This window comes from Electrona antarctica (genome assembly GCF_951216825.1).
Source record: "Electrona antarctica genome assembly, chromosome: 10".
NCBI classification, from domain to species: Eukaryota; Metazoa; Chordata; class Actinopteri; order Myctophiformes; family Myctophidae; genus Electrona; species Electrona antarctica.
Window position 1 is genome coordinate 12,822,199 of NC_136791.1, and position 25,449 is coordinate 12,847,647.

The following is a 25,449-nucleotide window of genomic DNA, read 5'->3' on the forward strand; positions in this document are numbered from 1 at the left end:
TTTATTGACATTAACAACTTAAATCCATACATTGTTGACCAGAGTCTCCCAGGGGTTTATACATGTACTTCCCTTCCCCCCTTCATTACATACAGTATATACTAGAACTTCCTGACATACTTACCACTTTTCCATCTTTTCCTGGTAACCCAGGCCTTCCTTCGGGTCCAATCAAGCCCTAGATGCAGTTAAAGTTTGGTTAATAATCATGAAGTGAGCATAATAATGCTCAGTTAAACTCATTTAATTTGCTCAGAAAAAAGCACATTATTTTTACTTCAAACTCATATCATTATGAATGTGAAAATAGTAAATACCAATGTGTTACTGTGCAGATTGTCAGGTTAAAGAACTGTCCAGTGTCCACCATTGTAGGATTGAAATGAAGTATAATGCAACATTATATTCAACTATTATTTGAAAATACTCCAATAAAAGGCCTAACAAACATAAAACCAATTCTTGCTGCAGGGCAGGTATTAATTAGCATAATTAACTTCAACAGCAGTTACACCTTGCAAATGTTCTCAGTGAATGAATGCACGCACGTTGCATCCATGAAATTACACAATCTGCCGTACACTTCCTGTGTTTATTTGTAATACCCCACACACACACATACACACACACACACACTCACACACACACACACACACACACACACGCACACGCACACGCACACGCACACACACACACACACACACACACACACACACACACACACACACACACACACACACACACACACACACACACACACACAGTGTGGACTCCATAGCCAACTGGGTGAAAGACTCGAACCCATTTAAACCTCTGTATAAACTGCATAGCACTGTGCATTTTCCCGTTTATGCTCCTGTAGGGCACTCAATGACTCCCTAATAGCCATAGTACCACTATGATTTTTGCACATGTGAAAAGTTCAGAGAGGTTAAAAATCCATTTGCGTAAACAACTCAAGGCACTTGAACAGTTCCCTAATAGTCATCCTTTCCCGTGCAGAAACCTTGGCGAACTGCAGGACTGATTCCGGCTTTCCTCTCCCAGGTTGCACCCCTAGGCAGAGACATGTTCAGAAAAGTGGGGACTGCAGAGGCTGGTGAAACTGTTTGCCAAGCCAGAGCGGCATTATGTTGTTGCTGAAATAAAGCCTCCACTCAATTATCTAGAACTCCTCAAAGCCCAACTAGTTCCTGACCACATTCAGCTTATGGGCTTGATGACAAGACATGTCCACATGTGCACAGACAAGTGTGCATAGTAGCTCAGTCATGTTCCGCCTTTCTTCACCTCGACACATGTTCTGCTGACTCAGAGAAGCAAATGTCCATCACTCAGAAATATTGCTGTTGTGGGAGTGATGAGTGCGTGGGCGGTTCTCTGTTCTGCAGGAGACGCGCTGCCAGGAAAATGGAGACTACACCCTTGGCCAGTCTCTCCGTAGGGGAAGAGATTTTGGAAAGGTAGACGTATATCTGTTTGTTTTAAAATAACACGGGTCTCTAGTCACTTCGCTGCGTGACAAGGATGCACCAGTGGGAACGGCTGGCTCAGACCACCCATGACCCAAACGCCTACTTCCGTTCACATTTCCACCAGGGCAGCAGATTCGGCCCACACATCCGGAGGGAACTGACACCAGTTGTACCAGCGTTCTAGAAGGCCAGGTAAAGATCAGTTCCCCCAGACATTGCTCTCTCACATAAGAGTTAAGACAGTGGGTTAGGTGTGCTGTAGCCACAGGATTGGACATGAATAGAACAGGCTTGTCTATTCAATGACAACCGGAGGTGATGAATTGATGCTTTCATCTCGGCATCGTATAAGCCCCTGTCCATTAGCTAATTTAGCTCCATCTAAAGTCAGTGAATGTTACTCTTACTACACTTCTCTACTAAAAGGTATAGTAGGGTCAAGTCCTTTTGTGTTAACAGGAAATGGTTAAATCCTTTACAAGCTCCTTATATTGGGCCCATTGGAGTAGATTTCACAGCTGCATGGAGCCCTGATTCTGATTTTGTGAAGCTCAACATTGAAAGAAGAAGTGATGAAATGTTTATCCTAACCAGAACGATGGAAAACAACAAGGACTAAAGAACAGACGTGTCCCTTACGGGCATACTGATTAGGCCAGTACTGCACCATGGTGAGATCTAACAGTGACTAGACACTAGATTGACCTTCCAATGTCCAGCTGCTCTCCGGCACATGACTTACATCAATCACACACGTACATCCTCTTGAGATCCTTAAAATGGCTTAATGAATTAAAATGTAGCTGCACTTACTCATTGACACGTCAATGAACAAGAAGTGCATACAGATCTGCATGAGGAGTTAGTGGCCATGTTCTACAAAAAGCTCTTATTGAACATCGTTTCCCTATTTTAGGGAAGCGTTATAACATGTTTGGGAGTGATAACGGTAAGGGCCACACACTATACACATGTTTGAAGTTCAAACACTGTGGTGTGCTGCATGGAATTTCCTGGGAGCTAATTCAGCTTTTTGTCTCAAAAGATTTCCGCTTCTAGCATTTCATGTGGGCGGCATGCACTTAACTGCCATATAATCTATGGTAGTTAAATACCGAATAATAGTTGGAAAATCTGTGGAAATATCTTTCTTTCAATATGGTGCAAATTGTAGCAGAGTAGCTGTGCCTGAAACCCAGAAACCCAATATAACCCTTGGCCACTGTCTGAGTGGTGAATGCTTGGCTTTCCATGTGGGAGACCGAATCAAAAGGTCACGTTGGGACTGGAGCTCGTCCGAGATCGTGTTTCCCAGTAGGAGGGAGGTCAAATAGGGGTAAATAGGCCTATAGCACATTAGCCCAGCCTGTATCCCAAAACATAGATGAAAGAGATCCGAGTTCTAATCTTGCAGACCGATGAAACATATTTTTTTCATACGTTCTGTAATTTCTTTTGTGATGGAAGTCAACGGACGCTCTGAAACCTTGTCTAATTTGGAGTCATACATCATAGAATCTATGATGTATGACTCCAAATTAGATGCATAATAGAAGACAGCATGGCCACACATACTGCCACGCCAATCCACAGGATTTGTTTCTCCTGTGCCATGACCTTCAATTTAGAAGACAAACAAAAATATGACCAATGAATAATGATACCCGTAAAGACCATTAATACCTTCCTAATAAAAAAGTACTGTAATATCGCACCTTTTCACCTGCTTGGCCAGGCGGTCCAAGTAACCCAGGAAAGCCCCGATCACCCTGAAACAATAGTGCAGCAAAAAAATATATATATATTTTCAAAGATAAATATTTTTTATATTTTGAATATATCATGCCAGAAATGTGTTACTTACCGGAATACCAGGGCTCCCTTGTTCACCCTTGTACCCACTTGATCCACGTGGGCCCTGACAGAGGGAACAGCGAGGAGTTTTATTTGGCTGCATTACATACTGTACGATTCACTTGATAGAAGGATGGATGATTAAATGATCCTTATACGGTAGTACCTCTGTCCCTGGTTGTCCTGATAGTCCTGGATTGCCTCTGCCGGGGATTCCCTTAAATTCCAATAGAAAGTAGAGATGAACAGACACGCAGGCACTTGGATAACATTCAAAACTCACTTTTCTTCCTCTTTCTTTTTTGTTTTTTGCATATTGTGTTGGTGTCCCTGCACACAATATCGAGGTTTTGGGGCCCAGTTCCTAAAGTTCCTAAAGTCTGTCATTTTAAGCATACGGTTGCCTCACTAGCAAAGCAGTTTGGCTTCATCTGCCAGGGAGTATGAAGGTGCACAGCAGCAAAATACATGTCAATGCAGCCAGTCATCATTTTTTAGGTAAGATTTTAAAGTAGGGAGCCCACTATTTGGAGACGTCTTGCTGTGCAAATGGAACATATGGCCCAATGGAGACGCTAGAGAAAAGACCATGGGTCACCAAAACCAGTATGGTTCATCCCTCAGTGGGCACATCAAACTACATGGCAATCCATCTTGTTTGAGATCAAAGTGTTGGAGTGAAAGACAGACCCACCCTCACATAAAAAAGGGGGCTCAAAATGAAAACATTGCTCTGGAGATAAATCTGGAGATATACTCCTGAATATGTTACTCACAATATTTTACTCACATAGTTGAACAAGATATGCATGGCTGCTTGAATATACAGTTCTTGTGAAAACCGAACCCACTGAATGTAGAATATTGTCCATAGAAAGTAGCAGTGAGAAGAGTAGGGGTTTATTTTATCATTCATGAAATTGAACAGTAAATATGACATATTTGTCATAGCGTACACCCCCCAGCACCACACACTTATGAGGTAAAACAGATACATGAAGTTGTGTTTGTGATGTTTGTATATGTAACTATGTAGTACTCACAGGCTTACCATCAGCACCAGGAGGACCAGGGTTACCAGCGGCAATATGTCCTTGTTCTCCCTAGAGGGGAGTAGAATTATCAGCTTACTGATGTGATTGTGTGACCAAACTAAAACAGCAACTTTCAGCAAATAGCCAATTAAGTTAAACATGATTAAACGTCAACATCCATATGTTGAATGCAAAGCTGGGGGAAAAAATAATAATAAATGCTCTAAAATGCTGTCGCTGGAACATCTGCAGAGCAGTCAAGACTTACAGCATTTTGAATCTATTACTAAATGTTGTAAAAGCATAGCTTTGACCTTATAAACACCAACTTGCTTGCAACCATATAAGGTTTTATCTTATAAAGAGTTTTATTGCCAAGGTAATGTCCCTCAGAGGTACTTCGGTAAAGACTTTTATGACTAAGCATGTTGTGTGTGTATCTATGAACGTTAAAGAAGGACGTACTGTCCAACATTTTCCTTGTTTGAGAGAATTTCCATTGAAAATGCTACTGATCTAAGGCAGTGGTCTTCTCATGTTTTGGCAAACAGAACAGTAGGCTACTAAAGTACAGGACCTAACAGGACGAATGTTTACTCACAAAGACACGGCCAAAACTTGACCAGGTGTGGTATTAATCCACTGAATCCACTAGGAGGTAAGCAGCTAGCCCCTCTCGGAACCCTCCGTAAAGCCTTTCTGAAATTCAGACTTCACTTTACGTAGGGTCCCTGTGCATTTCTTCCACGCGTTATGGTAGGCAAATGTACATACCCTCCGTCCAGGATGTGCTGCGGCCTGGTGGTGGCGGTGAGATGTTTCAAAAGATGCGGCGCAGATGCCGTTTAATCAATCTTTGTTTGACCGTTTTGGCTTCTCTCTTCCTCACTTTCTTGACTTCCTTATTGACTTCCCATTGTACCGCCTCCCGCACCGGGAGTGGCTAGCTGCGCGTCCCTACGTTCCTGCCTCTGATCTGCTCTGTCTCAGCTAGCCACTCTCGGTGCGGGAGGCGGTACAATGGGAAGTCAATAAGGAAGTCAAGGAAGTGAGGAAGAGATAAGCCAAAACGGTCAAACAAAGTTAACGGCATCTGCGCCTAAGCAGCATGTTGTTGCTAGCCTGACACTCAGCCTGAATTTTCATTTCGTTTCACTCCATTATCTGAATCGCCTGAATATATTTTTTTAATGGGCGTGGCTAGCGATTCAGGGGCTGGAGCCAGGCTATGTTGTTGCTACAGTAAGGACTTAAATGGACTCTGTGCACACAGAATAACTTCCTACTTCCTGGCCTCTTCCCTACTTCATGTTGTTGCTACAGTAAGGACTTAAATGGACTCTGTGCACACAGAATAACTTCCTACTTCCTGGCCTCTTCCCTACTTCCTTCACAGGTGTTACCAATATACAAATTAAGGCTCAAATTTAAACATTTTAATTTCAAGGACCCCCATAACTCCAAATGGAACCAAATGGACCCTTACAGGTCTATTTGGTTTCATTTGTACACTCTCAGTTACACAACTGTACGGGCCATTTGGAACTCACTCAAGGACACTTTGACACCCACTGGTGTAGCAGAGTGTTTCTAGTGAGCCAACATGCACAATAGCAGCACCCTGACTCTGTTTTACCAGAATAGAACAGAGGCCCTTCATTAGTATCATTGGTAACACCTGTGAAGGAAGTAGGGAAGGAGACCAAGTTCTTTCCAAAATGGTGTGTGTGTCCATATAGAGCCCAGAAAAGCCTCCAATATATATTTGTTTTTGTACATAATGTGTGTAATGGACACGGACAGAGCAACCGTTGGTGTTCCTCTGATGAAAACAGCTGAGGATAAAAGGCTACCAAAAAAGGGCATTCTCAACATGGCGACTTGGAACAGGGGTCCTTGAGGGAATTCCAGCCAGGGGGGGCCCATGGCTAAATGATTGATAATAAGGAACGAAATGAACCTTTATAGGTGTGTAACTGTGACTGAGAGTGCAAAAAGTTTACCAATTTGTACACTCTGAGTTAAATTACAAATGGAACCATTTGTACACCCTCATAGTTAAATTAAAATTGATATTTTTACAGTATAGATTCAGTTCCCATAGATAATAATAATAATCATATCAAATGAGGGTCCGTACAGTACGTGACCTAATGCATATCAAACTGGGGGTCCTCGAAAAGTGTCCTCTCGTAATGCCGACATCCTATTAGGCCGACTACGTGGCTTCCCTTGAAAATAATTATAAAGGTTGAGAATCACAGCTGAAAATCTTAAGAAACCGATTGTTCCAGATCTTAAGAAATACAATCTTTCAAAGCTGACCTTCAAGCCTGGAAGTCCAGGAGGCCCAGGAGGACAAGCGCAGGGTTCTGGTGTTGGTTCCGTGTAGTCTGGACTATTGGAGCACTGCAATGAACCAAATAATATATATTATTATAGCCAACAGTAGACCCACTGTGCATATGGTGTGCAATGAGTGTAGCTTGAGCCAAAAAAGAAACGTACATTAAAGTGGTTCTTTCACAATAGCAATATAAATCACTTCTATCGTGCCATAAACTGCAGTCATGCTGCTGCCATAATTCTATTTTCCACTTTTTTTGAGGCGTGACAGTCAAGGGATGAAAGCTGTGAAATATAAATAAAGATGTTTGGTAGTGGTACATATAAATTTATGTTCAAATCAGAGTGATATTAATGGCCCTTCAAGGGACTGCTCTAGTGATGAAGGCATTAGCCAAACACAATAGGCCACTGCTTTGCAGGAAGACGACAAAATATAGTAACATAGATTACAATATGCTATTGGTCGATAATGGTGATGTACAGTACTGTATATTAGGGCTGTGAATCTTTGGGTGTCCCACGATTCGATTCCAATTCTTGGGGTCACGATTCGATTCAACTCTATTCTCAATCCAAAAACGTTTTTTTTTTAAAATTCTAAAGCATTTTTTTTCCCAGATTCAAAACGATTGTCTATTCAAAATGATTCTCGATTCAATACTACAATACAATACAGTTGTGCTGATCTGAAGTGACTAGTACTGACTACAGTAACTTGAAAATGACTGAAGACATGTATACTGTGATTAGAGTAAGCTTATACATTTCATATCACAAACACCATGTAGTGAAAACTGTAACTGTAAGCAGGAAAAAAAAAGAAAGAAATCGATTTTTGGAAATTATGAATCGATTTTGAATCGTTCATAACGGGAATCGCGATTCTAATTCGAATCGATTTGTTTACACCCCTACTGTATATAAACCAGCATCCGCCTGGGTGACGGGCGGCAGACGGAAGACTGCTGGGCGAGTGCTGGCGCTTTGGCATGGGGGGGTCAGATCAACATATGGAATGAATTCTGTACTGGCCATATATGGAGCGTGTCTTGAATGTACAGGGTTTGATTAGGTCAGATCAACATTATAACATATGGAATCATGGATAATAATAATAATAATGGATTGAAATTTTTTATAGCGCTTTGCTATGCTGTCAGAACAGGAAGGACGGGTGGGGTAGGATCAACATATGGAATGTCAGAACAGGTCAGCTCCATATATGGAGATCTATGGGTTTGAGGTCAGATGTAGAGTTGCTGGCCAGCTCCATATATGCAGAAATGGAGATCTAAGGGTCTCCATGATGTCACGAGATGCCACGAGGTATGACCATGGAGGCGTGATGTCACGAGGCGTGACCATATATGGAGGCATGTGTGACTAAGTAACTAACATGATTCAGGTTTTCATAGTAAATGCGACCTACAGTCGCAAAGATTCTGCAATAGAATGAAGAATGATACAATGAAAGTCAAATCAGCAATATGTGCCTGTGGTGGTGTTTGGTCATGGATAGTGCTTGGTTATAGAGCGTCGCAGTCCCGCCCCCTACCATGGACCAGGAAATGAATCCCAATGCATTTTTCCCATAGACATTTCAAAAAGTATTTATTTAAAGACGGTTACACCGTGGACAAAGCCAACTCGAGTCGTGACAACTCATGACAACACAAACAATATTTTGGACCAAACAAATAATTACAAAGAAGAAAAACAACAAAAAAAGTGTTGTAACCTGCCGTTTGTTTCTTCTTTCTAATTATTTGTTCGGCCCAAAAAATTGTGTTTGTTGTCATGATTTGTCACGATTCGAGTTGGCTTTGTCCGCGGCGTAAACGTCTTTAAATAAATACTTTCTGAAATGTCTATGAGGAAAATGAACGGAGAATCATTTCCTGGTCCATGGTAGGGGGCGGGACTGCGACGCTCTATTGTGTTAGGGTTAGTGCATTCAGAAAACTGTAGAATTTAGTTAGTTTCACGCCGGTGTTGCATGCCATTAAATGACAGATCTACAAGCTCATAACCATACGTAGCATTGCATCGCTACGTATGGTGAGCTTATATTTCTGGCACGTGACACCAACGCACACTCCCAGTCAGTTACAACAAATTCAACTGGTAATTGTACTCACCACTCCAGGAATTTCACATGCAGACTCGCGTTCATTCTGCTCTGGGTCACAGTAGATACGGAGTTTCTGGATTTCAAACTAATTCAAATCACAAATTGAAAAATCATGGTTAAATCATGGTTCAATGTGGCACACACAAACACTTACACTAAGGCTTAAGACTCGCCAGCAAATTTTACGCATGGGTGATTTTACGCCCTGCATGTAATGAAGGGCGCTATGCGGTATCTGATCTGGTCAGGATCGGTCTTAAGCACAAAATAAATGTCACCGGCAGTTTAACTAAGCCTTGCTCAGTCAATTATTTTTCAAATTAAAAATAAATAACAACCAATGTGTGTTGCGTCTCTCTACATAGAGAGGGCCAACCAACCATACCATTCTATAAGTGCTCAGTGATGAGTGTCATATTTATCTCCCGTAATAAATCTGATAGCTGAGTAATAAACAAAGTCCAGAGGCTTTAGGGTTGGAGGCTGCAGCATTCCAAAACGGAGAGGAATACGGCAACCCTTGTCCTGTCCTACAACATAAAGAAAAACTGGATGTTACTTCCTTCACAGGTGTTACAAATGAGACTATGGAGGCTGTCTTCCATTAGTGTAGCTTTTGAGCCTTTCCAGTGAGCCAGCATCCACAATTACAGTACCACAAATTCCACAATAGCAGCATCCTGACTCCTGAATGGAACATAAACAATTGGTAACACCTGTGAATAGGGTAGTCAACATCCCTACCTGTGAAGGAAGTAAGATTACACAACTATTTATGTCAATATGGCTGCCATGAAAAGCCTGGCCAAGCTGGGGCATCCCTGCTGGGAGGTAAAATCTGACCTCTACGGCGGTGGGCACAAGGACGTCACCAGCTTTGAAGTATATTATGCAAGGGATAATATACGCCACGCCGGTAGTTGCTGAGAAATAATGCCCGACTCTGTCTAGCTCTAGTCTTCATCATTCTGAAGATGGCTAGGACCTATAGCCATAGCCATGTCAACCAAAGTGCGGATCTTCAATACCAACGTCAAATCCATCCTTCTCTACGGTTCAGAGACTAGACGCGGAGGATTGCAAAAAGGACATTGCAAAAGATCCAGACTTTCATTAACAGCTGTCTGAAGCGCAACCCTTTCAGGATCAGGTGCCCAAACAAGAGAGAGACACTAGAAAAAGTGCCTCTCGGGGCACAGGTCTCCACCAAGCCAGATCAGGTTGTGGCCTCCTGGTGGTGCTATAATAGGCCAATGTGAAAAGGGTGGGATATATTCCTCAGCCAAGTAATTGCACGCTGCGTTCATGATTTTTTTTGTTCATAACGGCCCAATCCTGCAAACTTTGAAAGCCAATTATAGCCAATTAGATTAGACAGATCCGTCTTGAGCACATGACTATAGAGATACTGTGTAACGATTTGCGAGATTTTTGGACAGAATCTGGAGGAGTAATATCAAAAAGTTTGGTGGCGCAGTTATAGGTAAATAATGTGAAAAGCTGCCTCATGGTGGCGCTATAACAGGTCGTTCTGGAAAAAGTGGGGCAGAGGTTCATCGTTTGCATCCAGAGTGTGTGCAAAGTTTGGCATCGACCGGGTTAACGGTGCCGGAGTGCAAAACATACTCTCTCCCCATGCCTTCGACCTGGTGGAGACAATGAGGAAGAGAAAGAGAAAGTGGGGATGGATCGGTCACACCCTGAGGAAACCGACAGCTAGTAACACGCCATGACTTGACTTGGAACCCTCAGAGGAAGCGGAAGAGTGGGCGGCCTAAGAACACCTGAAGGCGAGACACTGAGACGGAGCTGAAGAGACAGGGAACCAGTTGGAGAGAAGCAGAAAAGACAGCCCAAAACTGTGTTGGATGGAGAAGAGTCGTCCACAGCGAGCGACGGGCCTGTAGTGGTTGTCTACACACTCAGCAGTGACAGCCAAACACTTGGGGAATTGGCTTAATGGTTAAATAGAAAAAAGAAACCCAAATATGCTTTAGATGGATCTAAAACAAGCCAAGAAAATGTATCCCTGCAGGCTGCAGCTTTCAATTCTGTTTCTCTCTTTCTTTATTTTGGCAGCTTCTTGTATTAATGTTTAAACAAGAGAAGTAATGGGTTGGTTCATACCAACCCATTACTATTTATGTAAAAATCTAGCTTTTACAAGTCCAGTTACCAAAAGCAATTTTTGTTTAAAGTGTACATATTCTTATTCAATATTTGACATATCAAGACACATGGGTAGATACTAAAACTATCCTCCCTGTAGAAAAATACATCAATGTATTAAAACACTATCAAATGTAAGAGCCTTGTGCTGCCTCCAAAATAACATAAACAAGCTGTAACATGTTGTGAACTTATAGATCGGCTATTTTGGCACACAACATCTTTAGTCTAGTAGAAGTAAAATGTTTAGTAAAAAAATAGTAATTATATTATTTAATTACTATTTATATACTATTTATTATCATTATTAACAGCTGCATTATTATACGATTATATCGCCACTTTGGCCTAGGAACACTTCAGGACCAAGTATACAGCAAACCTATGAACATTATATAAATATGACTATATGAGTTATTGAGCATCCAGACCAGAGTTCTTTGCACCGGAAGAAGGCTTCCAGAGCCAAATAAAGCAAAGCTTAAGACCTAGTGGTCAAATATGCTCCTGTATTGCCAAGGATTTCTTATTCTCTGAGCCAAGCATGTTTCAGACTAAACAGCTGTAAACGGCTTCCTAGAAACATGCTTCCACAGTGAGTTGGCACACGCACGAGTTGAATCACTATTAAGAAAAAATAAAAGAGAGAAAGAAATTCATGTCTGGAAATCACAATTATTGTTGATAACCTTACCGGTACTGTTGATTCTTTGTTGACATATTTTCCGACTTGTGTTTTTCCATTAACGAAGATGCCAACAGAGGGTAGCAGTGACAACGTTTCAACTTCCAGGTCATCCACATAGAGAGTGACGTCATCTTCACTTACCAGCAGCCGTAGTTGGTGCCACTTCTCATCAAACAGTATCTTTTTAATGACAAAAGAATAGGACATTTGTCATGAACCCAATAGCACACAATGGTGTTTAGAAATCACAAGCTGACATAGAGAAATACTGTAGTTATCCTTGTTATAATGAGGTGTACAGAGCGACGCTGCAAGGAAATAGAACAAAAATCCTAACTGCCCGGGAATCGTGCAGAGAGGAATTATTGCTTAGTAAAGTAGCAGGGATCACTGATTTAGAGAGTATGAAATTATTTGAACCGTATAAAGTGTGAACGTGTGAAAGCAAGATTGAGAATGTGCTGAAATGTCAAAGGGGGAAAATGTCCAGAGCTTGGGCAAAGGCTTTGGTTTGGCATAGCCTAACAGCGTTCATTATTATTTTTTCTATTATCATAATGGTGACTAGTATTGTGAGATATCCAACCCATATAAGGAAACAATTAAGAGCAGCCAGTCCGAAATATGGTTGATTTCAGACAATGTAGTACAATGCTCTGTGTCTTGTTATCCACATGAACCCTAGCTTCCCTATCCAGGGCATGTCATAATATCTCCTATTCATTCAGCAAAAATAGGCATTTGGTGAGAACAGCAAATCTGCAAGCGACACGTTGCAATGCGTTATATTATAAGCTTGTAGATCGGCTATTTTCGGCCAAGAGAGTTGGTGTAGTGTAGCGTGGGGGAAAAAGGGGGACCAAATAGACCCTCGTTTGTATCACGCGGTCACCAATGTACAGTATAATAAGTGTTTTAAGTGTTTTTCAAAACTTGACTTTAATGATTAGTAGGCTGCGCCTGCGCCGCAGAGATGGTTAACTTCCGGGTCAAAAGTCAAGGTCACTTTCAAGGTCAAAGTTCTGTACAGAAGAGCAGATTTTCATTCAAATTGTTGGGAATGATAAGTAGGCTGCCCAGAATAGAATATTAACTTTAAGGCAGGCACTACCAAAATGGTGGCAGTATCCGTGACAGGATCAAGAATGAGGGTTCACATTACACACCATCTTCTGCAACATGTCATGTTTGTACACATGTATACATGTAAGCACTCATTCTTGATGCATTGTTACTACTTAGTTATCCCATTAAGACCGGGAAAGCATTAGGTGTCATTTTAGATTTGAGCTAAAAAGCATTATTTTATATTTTGGCTATTTGAAAATAGCAGATATTCTGTATACAAGCTCATAGCGTGGCACAAAGTGATGCACTATGAGCTTGTAGATCATCACAAATATTGTATACATTATATGTTTTAAGTGAACATCTTAACTGAAATGCCTCGTCCCTGGACCAAAATATTTTGACATGGGGGTCGGCGGCCAAATATATATAATTTTGGGCCATGACATGAAAACATTTGAGCATCCCTGACATAGAAAAACTGTTAGGAGTTAAAAGACATTTGTAAAATCGGCCTCAGGTCTTAATCGGATAAACGTAATAATGTGTTGTGAATGAATGTTCTAACTAAGCTCACGCTGTGAGCTCCATTTAAATTGTATTTAAGGTGTTTAATTTACCTTTGCTGTCTCAGAAGAGAAAACAACCGTTTGAATACCACCGAGTCCTTCACTTGTGGTGGTGAACAGGATCTTGTGTTCTACTCCACGCAGAGTAACTGCCATCTGTGGCTTGTCATCTTTAGTCTGGACTCTCCACAGATCCCAGTCTTCAGTGGCCACACCCCCCTTATACTTCAAGGTGGCCACAAAAACATAGGATGGAGGGAGGCCATCTGGGAATAATGCCCTTATGGGTCAGGTGTAGAAAGACATGTTTGAATACATGGGTGATAGTGTAAATAACAATAAAACAAAAAGATGAAAATAAGCCTCTCCCAAGTGGTTATAAGTATGGTTTTGTTTACCGTGTATCTTCACTGAGGTCCATACGAGATGTTACTTCATAGGCTTTAGTGCCACTGTGTGTCCCCTGTGTCTTCTTTGCTTTTTTGGCAAAATTCAAATGCCTCAGAAGATCAAATCCCTTGATGTCCTCATCTTGAGACTCTACGGGTATTCTTGCTGGGCAAACAAGCTCTGCAATGGACCATGGAATACAGAGACAAATGGAATGCGAGAGAAAAACAGAGGTGCAAAAAGAACAAATAAATTCCGAGCCATCATAGTGTCATATCAGAAAACATGATAACATGATAACATAATAATCTTTTTGTTTGACTTGTAAATACAAGTCTGCATGTATTTGACTAAATAAACAGCAGAGAAGTGATTTGGGAAAAGTGGTTTATGTTGTATTCAACAAGGCTGTAAACAAGACCTATTATTTGGATTCTCAATGCTGCACACATTAAACAGAATGAGCTAGAAGCTCACATAATTGCCACCATATGCACTTACAGTATCATAAGCAGTTAATCGTCTAGATAATTAACTCAGTTAGTGACACAAGATGTGGCGTTGCCTGAAATGCCAGAAGTACACACGCCTGTTAGCCTACATGCCTTAATCAACATGCAGCCCCATTCACTGGTATAAAAGTGCGTATACCTTCACACAATTTTTGACGTATGACCTGGCGGATCTTGACAATCCCCTTGAAGTCCTCTACGTAGAACACGTATGATGAGGCCGGCTTGTTTGCGATATCTTTCAGCTCAGCCTCTTGTGCAGGCCCAACACCAATTGCAAAGAGGATTACTCCTTTTTTCCTTGCTGCCTCTGCAGCCGTCATCACCTCGTCTTGAGACTTGCCGTCTGTGAGGACAACGGCAATTCTGGCGATGCCTTTTGGGCCGCGTTCAGAGAGGCCAAACAGTCTGTCTGTAGCAAACTTGATGGCTGTCCCCGTGCGCGTGTTTCCGCCCATGTAATCAATGTTCTGCATTGCTTTGATGAGGTCTGTGTTGGAGACGTGTGTGCCCAGAGGTATTTCTAACACGGGATCGTCACTGTACTGGACCACTCCAACTTGGGTGAACTTTGCTCCAATGTTGAAGCTTTGCGTTATGTTGACTAGCCATCCCTTAACTATTTCAAAATTAACATCCTCTACACTCCACGAGCCATCTACAATAAAGACCAAATCAGATGGTGCAGTCCTACAACCTAAACAGGAGACAAAGACACAACTGAATCAGTGGCTCTTTCAGAGCTGATAAAAGAGCAATATATACTCTCACTTTTGAAGGACATATTTTTGCATTCAACATTAAAGCAATACATTAAAGAAATGCAAACGCAGTACATGTTTCAGATGTGTTTGAAAGTACAGTAGCCTACACAATGTTCTATCTTTAAAGAATGGACAACATGGATCGAAAAGTGTCAGGAAATGAAGACAGAAGTGTTCTTACTTCTTATGCCTTCATCTTGTGCTGTAATAAGCAAATGGAGCAGCATGAAGCATACACACTGCAAGACACAATGCATGGATCTGGTTTTGTAACCCATTATGCAGAAGTACCAAGCTCCAATTGTGCACCTACAGGAAGAGGGAAACACATGCATTGTACTACTGATGACAGAATGAACAATATCAGCTTTCATGACATGTGCATCATGGCATTCTTACCTTGGCAAGAGTTAACACCTCAGACTATTGTTAAGGATCATTCTCCATAAGTGATTTGGTAGCACATTGTGCCACTGAGTGGTCCTGTAGTGACTGGGGGTCGGCGGCCAAATATATATAATTTTGGGCCATGACATGAAAACATTTGAGCATCCCTGACATCAAATCTGTTAGGAGTTAGAAGACATTTGTAAAATCGGCCTTATTACGGATAAACGTAATAATGTGTTGTGAATGAATGTTCTAACTAAGCTCACACTGAGTGGTCCTGTAGTGACTGCAGTGGTCCTGTAGCACTAAAAGCCCAAGGCAAAGTATGTGACTTATTTCTATTTATTTGTTACCAAATTTCACACAGGGACAAGATGCTGAACAATGGTCATGAGGCAGGCCATTGGAAGTGCCTTTGTTTTAAGGTGTTAACTTTTAAGACAAGAATGATACACAGTAGGGAACATTAATATCAGATAATGCCAATTACAAAACATGTTACATAAAATACATGCAGTCTGCACAGTTTATCTGAAAGTGGAACTATAGCATGTGCTGGAAACAAGAGGTAATCACAGCCTACAAGTACAATGGGGGTTATGTCCATGTTAATGGAATTAGAGATGGAATGGAGTTCTAAAAACTAAAAAGCCATAGAAACTAATAAAATGCTTGTCATATTCATTGGAGAGACTGGTTAAGGTTGTCAGCTTTTGGCATTGCCAGGAGTCAGGAATCATTGTGCTGGGCATGTGAGTAGACATCAGACATTTAATCATATTTAGTTTCTCTGTGGCTGCTTTAGGAAACTACATTTTATAGTAGTTTCCAGCAATAGAAAGAAACAGCTGACATTATAAAAGGAAGAAGCCATAAATTAGGAACAGATATGCTACAAAGGAGGAGTAATCTGTGGTAGGATTGACCATTTACATGACCATACTTTAGCCAGTAATTTAATTGACATGTAAAGGTCAACTTGAAGAGTAATTCAGACTGACAAAGCTCACACCTTTCGGTCCACAACACCATAGTATGACGAAATATAAATGTGTTTAAAACTGCTTCGTCTCATCGCGAATCTTTGGTCTGAACTAGGCTTAATGGCGCACAAGATTAAACTCTTGGCTATGTCATTGTGGCTGTGTGGCCAAACTGTTGTCAGATCCATAACATGATTGTGTTTTTCCATCATGTAAGCTGCAAGTTGAAGGAACACAGCTCAACATGCCGCTAAGCTGCCACGGTTGTGCAGGGCCATTTTCTCCATGTGCTCTGCCTTGACACGGTGCTGGGGGAGGCTGTTGGAACGCATCACCACTGACATGGGCCAGTCGGCATGACTTTCCTCTCCACTGACTTCCCCCCAAACTGAGTATTTCTACACCTCCGCTGGAGCCACATGGAATTAATTTGCCCCGTCAGACAGTGAAAGTTCTAGCCTTGGACGGCGACCAAACACATGTACTATGATGAAGGAGAAGCTACCTTTGTCCAAGAATAAAATAAAAAAAAATATATTCATTTGACAACAAAGTTGTCAAGATGCAACATTACTTTCCTATGAAGGCTACATTTGTACTTGATGACGTATTAATCCTACAAAAGCATGCAGGATGTAGTAAAGCCTTCCAGATCTACCAGCACACTTGTCTAGCAGACCAGTATCATTCTCCATATGGCATTCTGTCTGCACTACAGCCTAGTCCATGACCTCTGGTGTTATAGGGGTAGTGCAGACACTTTATAGGTTTTGGCCTGGGTTGCGATGACGTCATGTCAGGCTGGTATTCAGGGCACGGAATAATCCCCTTTGAAAACCAACATCAACACTTTCAGGAAGACGAGCTTGCCAGTACATACAACTAAACATGACAACAAAAGCCTTAGGGGAAGTTGTGTTTGGATTAATCTTGCTTGAGTATTTTGGCTACTCATAACATGCCACACATTTAGACCACATATTTTAAGGTTCCATTTAGCTTCACATCTCACACTGACCTATAGCCACATAATAATCCTATTTAGACCTGTTTGTTTAGAGCATACACATTTGGGAATTCTTCAGATCAGCACCTGCAGTCCTACATTTCCCATGAAATGTTGTACACAACTGCTGTAAACGTGTTAATATGATCCTATGCTACTCCAAAATCAATAAGACAACTTTGCCAAGATACTGGAAAATAGATTGCTTCCAGGTTTTTGTTTTTGTAGGCAAGGAAAGCCAGAACAGTACTTTCTCAAAATAATTTATAATATTCCAAACTGTAAACTGATATATTCACTATGCTTGCACCTCCTAAACTTATGGGGTCTACTTGTCCAACATGTTCCACGTTCCAACCATTCATATTGATACATATACTGTAAATAATTCACAACATCTCATGCATAATAAAAGTGTTATTGTCTTTATAGAAGAAATGAGCATGGAACATCCTTTTATGAGTTGTGAAGCAGCCAGAAAACATCAATGAAATAATTCCATTCATTCTTTGCATGACAGCGGCACAAACAAGGGACTGATAACCTTAATGTCTTCAATATGTGGCTATAGCCTACTGCAACATGCAGCTAGCTAGACTAATACTAACCAATGAATCTGAAGATTTGCAAAACAATCCACAATGAAATCTGTACTGAAACACAACACATCAACTAGTCTGTCATGCTGATGCTCTGATGCATTAAAGATGTTACACACTTAAATCATAACTGTTGTAACTGTGGTGACACAGCATTTGCAAAATTCAGAGAAAGGACATAAACAAAGTAAAACAAATTACCAGAGGTTAGGATCCAAACCCCCCCTAATCCTTTCATTGATAGCCTGTGGTCAATGCACTGCAGAGTCCTGGAGTTTGGGGAGCAATGCACATGTTTCACTGGTGAATGAAAGCCTGCCCAGTCCAGCAGTTCTGTCTGTCTCTCTGTTCCTCTACCTCCTCCTTCCAAATAACCCCCCCCCCACACCCCTCCTCCACCCACCCTTTCTTGACTTTCACTGGCCTGCAGCCACTCTCAATTACCATGGGTGGAAAGAGGAGCAGATAAGGAGAGCCCGAAAGGCTGAAACGGCCAGCCCATCTCAGTCAGTGCAAAGGGAAAATTAGAGTAATAGTAGACAGCACGCTTCCAAGAGTTGAGGAGTTGGACTGTGTATTGGTTGCTGTCTGCTGAGGGTGTAAACAGAGAACATGGGGTGTTCCTCAATGCAGGACAAGCACTAGATTGCATTGCATTCACACGCACGCGCACGCACGCACGCACACACGCACACACACACACACAGTACAAGTTAAATCTTCTGCTGTGACTAATTCTGCTCCAAAGTCGTTCCTCTGTAGCACTATTATGAGTTCATATCATTAACCTGACCAAAGTGGGCTGCAGATCAACGCATCTCAAGGATCTCTGAGATCCTGCTCCTGCATCTACAACTGAAAGTCGTCACACAAGTACATCCACAGCCTTAATATCGAATATCTGAAAGGAATGCAGAGTTTCATAATAACTCCACAACAGCCTGCATCAGTGATACCCTCTGATATTTTGTGCCAGAAATATTCGAAATATTTCAATTTATGTTTTGAAAATAACAGATCTAAAACAATCTTTGCCTATACCGGCATGTGCACTTAAGCCTCCCCAATTGATCCAGAATGCCTTGGTCTTCAACCAGCCAAAATTCTCATGTATCCCCCCCTTCTCGATCCGCTCCCTCCATTGGCTCCCGGTTGCTGCCCGCACAGAGTACAAAACACTGATACACTGATACACCCCCTCACCCCCATATATTCAAAGTATCCAACCCTACAACCCCGCCCCCCCCGCTCGCTCAGATCAGCCAACACAGGGCAGCTGGCAGAACCTTCACAAAAACACCTGGGACAACGTGTCACACGTCCCAGACTGTTCTCCATTTTGGCTCCTAAACTATGGAATGAACTTCCCATTGCAATCAGAACTGCAGAGTAGACTCACTTCCAATCTTCTGCCATAATCTGAAAACTCACCTCTTCAGACCCGTAGCACTTGCACTAGCCTCAACAACCTTACAGGTGTAGGCAAAGGCTAAACTCATGTAACTTAATTAGATAGTATTTTATGTAGACATAGCACTCTATAGTGTACTGTATACTCATATAGTTTTATTGTACAGATATTCTACTGTTAGTCGGATGTTAGGTCCTTAGCTTGCTTATGATCCTTGCTATTTCTATGTATTTGATGTATTACATTGACTATATGTTGTTCTTGCTTACTGTAAATCACTCACAATCACAATGGATTAAGTGCTTCTGCTAAATGCCGAAATTGTAAATTGTAAAACCTCCCAACGTGTCGCTGTGAGCTTGTAGATCTGCTATTTTCAAATAGCTGATGTAAAGTGGTAAAACACAGCCTATTTGCTTGTTTTGGGCTTGTTTTCATAGACCTGGCCGATTGTTTCTGTTTGCAAAATCTGGCAACACTGGTCACAGTCTAGCCTGGATAATAAGCCAGACCGAATCAGCCGTTGGCAAAACAACAGTGTGATTTGAGTCTGGCTTATTAGCCAGGCTAGTCACAGTCAGCCAACAAGACGGTAGCTACCAGTGCTACCAAGAAGTATATACTGTACTGTATTGTACGTACTTGGTCAGACTTGGTCTAAATGTCCCCACACTTTTGGGGGATGCCTGGTATCATTTATTTATTTATTTTTCCCGACTGGCGCTGGTGCATGCCATGGTCTAGCACGTTTCCATCTTGCTGCGCAATAGTCATTGTGTATTGTCTGCAGTATGCAGTTGCTCTTAGTGTAAACTCGATCAAGGTGTCAGACGGGCTAATACACAAAGCATATATGAATGTCCCTGAACTTTGTACATCCTGATAGCGCCACTGCGCGTATTGTAGGTCTACTGTACTGTACTGTACTGTACTGTACTGTACCGTACACTGTACTGTACTACTACTACTGTACTGTACTGTACTGTACTGTACTGTACTGTACTGTACTGTACTGTACTGTACTGCACTTCATGTGCAACAGTAACTGAAATCCATGGGGAAGAAAGAGGGGCACTGTACAAGGCGAGTGGTCATGCTGACTGACTGTGGAAGGTTAGAGGAATGTCATGTAGGCCTACCATGTTGTTGTAAGGCCTGAACGAAACACCACCTATATTAGCATCATCCTTCAATGAGCAGGAGAAATAAGACTGATTGCTTAAATGTGTATCTGTTCTCCATATGACTAGCTTCTTTAAATCATATGTCCACATCATCAAACGCATCCTAGGGGAGCAACAGGAAATTAACCTCTACTGTTAAAATGATCAAGCAATCTGTATCCATCAAAGAGTAATACTCACGAGACAGGTAGTGCCAGGGGTGCTGTTGTTCCGTGAGTTACTTTACAGGGGTCATCATCATCCAGAGGTCACATGATGATCTTGACTTGTCCTGCATTGGAGCAGCAGTGGCTTTTGAGGTCTGGGGAGTTGTTGAGGCATAGCACCTCCTGGTGGTCAATGCCGGTAACTGCTGAATATTTGGCGTTGATCACAGCTGTGATAGATACCGGTAAGCTTGAAACTTCTGGAAAACTTGACAATGCGCTGTAGTTCTATCACAATACTTACATTAATTGTGCAGTTGGACGAGACAGCTCCGGGGAATGAAGGAATTGGGGATTTCCTGGTTACATAATAGAGAACTATAAACGTGTAAAACCTTAACCATGGTTAAGAAAAGAAAGAAAGAAAGAAAGAAAGAAAGAAAGAAAGACAATTGGCCCTAGTGGCTCCACTAGTTAAAGGTATATTCAGTGATTTCACTTAATTCAAATATCACTTATTTTTTCTTATTTTTTGGATAATCCTCCCTACTATAAAGTGTGATGACCATATAAGGAGTACCTCCCTGTCCCCAGTGAGCCCCTGGGGTCAAAAAACCCTAGTTTCGGTTTGGGCTTTGGGTGGCAAAGCCTTCATCCAATCAGGATGAGAGGGGCCTTTCTCCAATCATGATCGAGTGGGGCGGGCATTGGTGCGCATGCTGTTGGTCTGTTGTACTTCCCCCACTGTAGAGCGTGTGCATGTGCACATCTTGTTACCGGGTGGACCTTTTTTTTCCTCCAAATCACCCAAATCACTGAATGCTCCTTTAATGCACTTTAATGCACTTTAGCAGTCACTGTCACAAATTTGGTTCCTGGCTGCTGTTTTAGGAGCAAAAACAACTATAATTTATTTTCTTTCAAGGCATTGGGGTGATTTGTAGCGCAAAATTACAAAGGTGTAGACAGTCACATTTTTAAATGATCATGTTTGTTTCTGGATCGTGCTCCGAAAGCTTTATTACAGTTGACCGAGTGCAACGTAAAACATCTCTCTCGTTAAAATGACTTCCCTGCCATCACTTTGAATCAAAACCACACAGTCCTCCCTGCTTTCTGTCTGCTGGGGATTTTGGTTGAGCAATAATGGTTTCAAATCACATGCATTAGACTGCAATTATCATGATCACTTGCATGGTTTGCCACAGGGATTAATGTGATGCATGTCTGATGCAAATGATTGGACCCCTGAGAGGGCCTCCAGATGAGAACGGCTGGAAGACTAAGAGTTTCCATGGAGAGAGTTGGTTGTAGTGTCCTCAGAAGCAGTAGTGGAAAGTAACTACTGTAAGTACATTTACTCAAGTACTATAACTGTACAATTTTAAGGTACTTTTACTTCACTTAAGTTGAGTATTAACATCCTAGCTACTCCAATACATTTACTGTAAGAGAAATATATTGTATTTTTTACTCCATATTTGACAGCTTTAGTTACTTTGTCAATTTTGATTAGTTGTTACAAGACATACACAAATCAATAAAGCCCTATTGTATACTTTGTCTAATCAAAAATAGTCCACAAGCTCATAAAGCATTCCGAGCTTGTAGATCTGCTATTTTTGAAAGATTTTGTGAAATGGACTTGAATAATATGGGTCATTTTCAATACAGGACTTTTACTTGCAAGAGAGTACTTCTACAAAATAATAATAATAATCTGAGTACTTCTTCTACCACTGGTCCTCAGAGGGAACACCACACGGAACAGCACAGAGCAGTAGTGCAGCCACAGGCATGACGCTGCAGCCTCAGCCACAGCCACAGGCACAGAGAAGCTGTCAGAGGATGTCCACTTACAATAGGTGGGTCCCTCGCAGGAAACTGACACGCGCCAGGAAACAGTGCGAGAGCCACACGCAGTGGCCGAGAGAGAGAGAGAGAGAGAGAGAGAGAGAGAGAGAGAGAGAGAGAGAGAGCTCCTCCAAGAAAAAGTCTTTCCTCATTAGATCTGTGGCTGTGGAAAACATGGCCGGTGTTTATTCTCATCTCCACAACAACATCTAAAAATAAGAGTCAGCATTCACACAGGCTCGAGGCTGTCAATAACAGATTCGTACTGAATATGGAAAACCCGGTGCAGAGATTGTTACCTTTCTACATTTTCAACCCTTCTGCTAAACAAACACAAATAGGCTATAGCCTACGTCTGTCAGCACTCAACTCTGCAACTGAAGATCTTCTGAAACGTGAGGTGCTGGGTCCATCTTTTCCTTGGAAAATCTGAATTTGGACCCTGTTGAACACGAGCCTGTTAAATACCGTATTGCAGCAATAAATTCTACAAAGGTATTATGCTGCGTTTGTGAAAAGGCATCATAATATCTATGCCGTGAAAGCAGACTGTGATGGATGTTAAGCTGTCATTAAATAATTTCAGGCAGCATCATAAAATCTGGGTGTGAAATACACAATGCAAGCTATATGTGAAATACAAATAAAAACAGCTCTTGCAGCATTTACTGCTGTTGACTAAGTATTAAAGATGTTGCTAGCTTTTTCCATTACTCCAAAGCTGCCATTATGAAAAAAACAAGCGCTTAATAAAAAATAAAAGCACCAGCACAGTACCCATATTGCGTATTAATTTTGGTATATCCTTCCAACAAATATATTGCTGTGATCATGAATGCACTAATGAAATTGAGCGAGGCAGAAACACTTATCTCTATGAAAGCTAAGCAAAAGGCAAACAGCACTGGTGGAATAAAACAAGATTATCCTTTTTGTACTTTTATTATAAAGAACAGTTATTCAAGGACAACTCTGACTCATGTGAAATCATTTTAAAGATGGAGTGCCATAATTTTTTCCACCCTAAAACATGATCATCAGGTATTTTTATTATATAAGGATGAAGATTTTTTTTTAAAAAGTGTACAGTTAAAATGTTAAAATGCCGTTTTTATGTGGACACAAAAACCTGATGCCTGGTTTGCCTGGTGGGTGGTGATGGGTGGTGATCCACCTGAACTGAAGCCGCACCCACAGCTGTTGTATGAAAATGGGGGAGGGGTTAGGGGAAGGGACGATTTCACTATATCACTGTTTTTTTCATTGGCACATTTGACTGTCAAGGTTTCACCCTCCAGGAAGAAACCCTAAATACAAAGGGAAGACATCATTGCCACACCAAGGGGTCTAATGAAGTACTCGTACTGTCACCTCATAAACACATGAAAAATACAAAAATCACGGCACTCCATCTTTAAACAAGGGCAACCCAGAGTGTCTGCATACAGTAGCTGAGCAGCTTAATTGGCTCATCACCGACCTTGACCTTTGACCACAGAATTGCACAGCATGTCCCTGTTGTGTTGTGATTCGGCAAGGATAAAGTGTATCGAGTCATTGTGGACAAAGTGACATACATACATGTACATACTATACACACACAAACATACAGCCTTAGTACAATAGTTCTGCAATCGCTTCGCGGCACAACTAGAAGTTATCAAATGAAGATGCTTTTTTTTCTCTCTCTCTTTTTACAAGGTTTCTTCCAAGTGAACTTCCACTGCTGTGGAGAAGATTAGTCTTTTGCCAAGGAGTTCCCCAGATTTGTGTCGTCTCGCAAGATTTCAGTTGAGATGCAGGTTTTTACATCAAAGCAATTTATTTGACCCTCACATGTAAATATACATTTATTAACAAAAACAATCCACCAATCCCCTCACTTCCACAATCTCCATGTACCTCCCATTCTCCAGCCATGTGGTGACTTCATTACAAGTATTCTTTATGTCTCTAAGGGCGGCCTCTCGACCTTTGGGCTCCTCTCGGTCTCTCGGCGCCTCTCGGCCTCTGGGGTGCTACTGCTTGTGGTGGTGGTGGTGTGCTGGTGATGGCGTTGAGCAGAGAGCACCCAGAGGTCAAGCAGACACCCGGTACTCCTCTGAGACCCGAGTGACCCCTGAGTCCCGGCCGACCCACGTGTCCCCTCTCACCTGGCTTCCCTGGCTGGCCATTAAAGGCTCTGCCAAGACGCCCGCGCTGACCTGAAAATTGGAGATAACATTTTATTCAGTGCCTCCCGGATTCCTGAATTAGCAGAGGACGTTTTCCATTTTACTTTATTTTTTGTATTTTTTTATTTAATGACAAACACATTATCGAGAAATGTTTGTGTATTTTCTTTTGGCAAGCGTCCTTCTCATCAATTCAGTTTAATGGAGCTTTATTGGCATGAGAAAACATACGTTTGCATTGCCAAAGCAAGTGTCGAAACATAATAAAAACAATAAAAATTGTAGACATACTGTACATACTTTGGAAAGTATGTACAGTACAGTTGGAGGGGGTACAACACTTTATGTCACATGGTGTAAAGTGGTTTTTGAGACAAATACCAGCAATCTTTTGCAGTCACTATTGGGATAATTAGCAGCATTTTCCCCCAAACTAATTAAATAGTATACAAAAAAGCCTCAGTGTTTAAAGGTAGCAGCTCCGTTCATATGTGCAGTAGGTCTATGTCAGAAGTCCACTCAGTACAGTGCAGGAACCACAATGGTTAGTAGTCCCTTGGCTAACCTTCTGTTTCACACTGACTACAGTAGTGTAATGTGAAACTCCTGTATTGTATGTCAAAAACAAGCCCTTGCACGCAAAGATGCAAAGACGCAAAGATTACAAGTGTGGAGCAGCTACTTGCATCATTGCATCTT

General features: G+C 41.6%; 3 protein-coding genes across 4 annotated transcripts in view; 1 reads left to right on the top strand and 2 right to left on the bottom strand.

Moving 5' to 3' along the window:
* The window catches only part of col21a1 (collagen, type XXI, alpha 1), a 50,394-nt gene extending 32,095 nt beyond the window's left edge, over nt 1-18,299 (bottom strand). For both annotated transcript variants that reach the window (XR_013790939.1, XM_079512060.1), the window contains exons 1-13: nt 18,183-18,299; nt 15,185-15,312; nt 14,379-14,936; nt 13,736-13,907; nt 13,389-13,617; nt 11,707-11,880; nt 8,851-8,928; nt 6,689-6,772; nt 4,373-4,432; nt 3,496-3,546; nt 3,340-3,393; nt 3,191-3,244; nt 125-178 (exon numbers count right to left, since the gene is read on the bottom strand). Coding sequence is in view for 1 of the 2 variants with exons in the window: in XM_079512060.1 (XP_079368186.1) it covers nt 125-178; nt 3,191-3,244; nt 3,340-3,393; nt 3,496-3,546; nt 4,373-4,432; nt 6,689-6,772; nt 8,851-8,928; nt 11,707-11,880; nt 13,389-13,617; nt 13,736-13,907; nt 14,379-14,936; nt 15,185-15,281 (1,665 nt within the window). In the remaining variant the exon portion in view is untranslated. The remainder of the gene's footprint in view (nt 1-124; nt 179-3,190; nt 3,245-3,339; nt 3,394-3,495; nt 3,547-4,372; nt 4,433-6,688; nt 6,773-8,850; nt 8,929-11,706; nt 11,881-13,388; nt 13,618-13,735; nt 13,908-14,378; nt 14,937-15,184; nt 15,313-18,182) is intronic.
* The window catches only part of fam83b (family with sequence similarity 83 member B), a 360,421-nt gene that overhangs the window by 264,353 nt on the left and 70,619 nt on the right, over nt 1-25,449 (top strand). The window lies entirely within an intron of this gene.
* The window catches only part of LOC306930709 (uncharacterized protein), a gene marked incomplete at its 5' end in the record, with an annotated part of 28,069 nt that continues 26,638 nt past the window's right edge, over nt 24,019-25,449 (bottom strand). Inside the window, one exon of the mRNA XM_079511803.1 lies at nt 24,019-24,780. Coding sequence (XP_079367929.1) covers nt 24,530-24,780 — 251 coding nt within the window. The 3' untranslated portion in view covers nt 24,019-24,529. The remainder of the gene's footprint in view (nt 24,781-25,449) is intronic.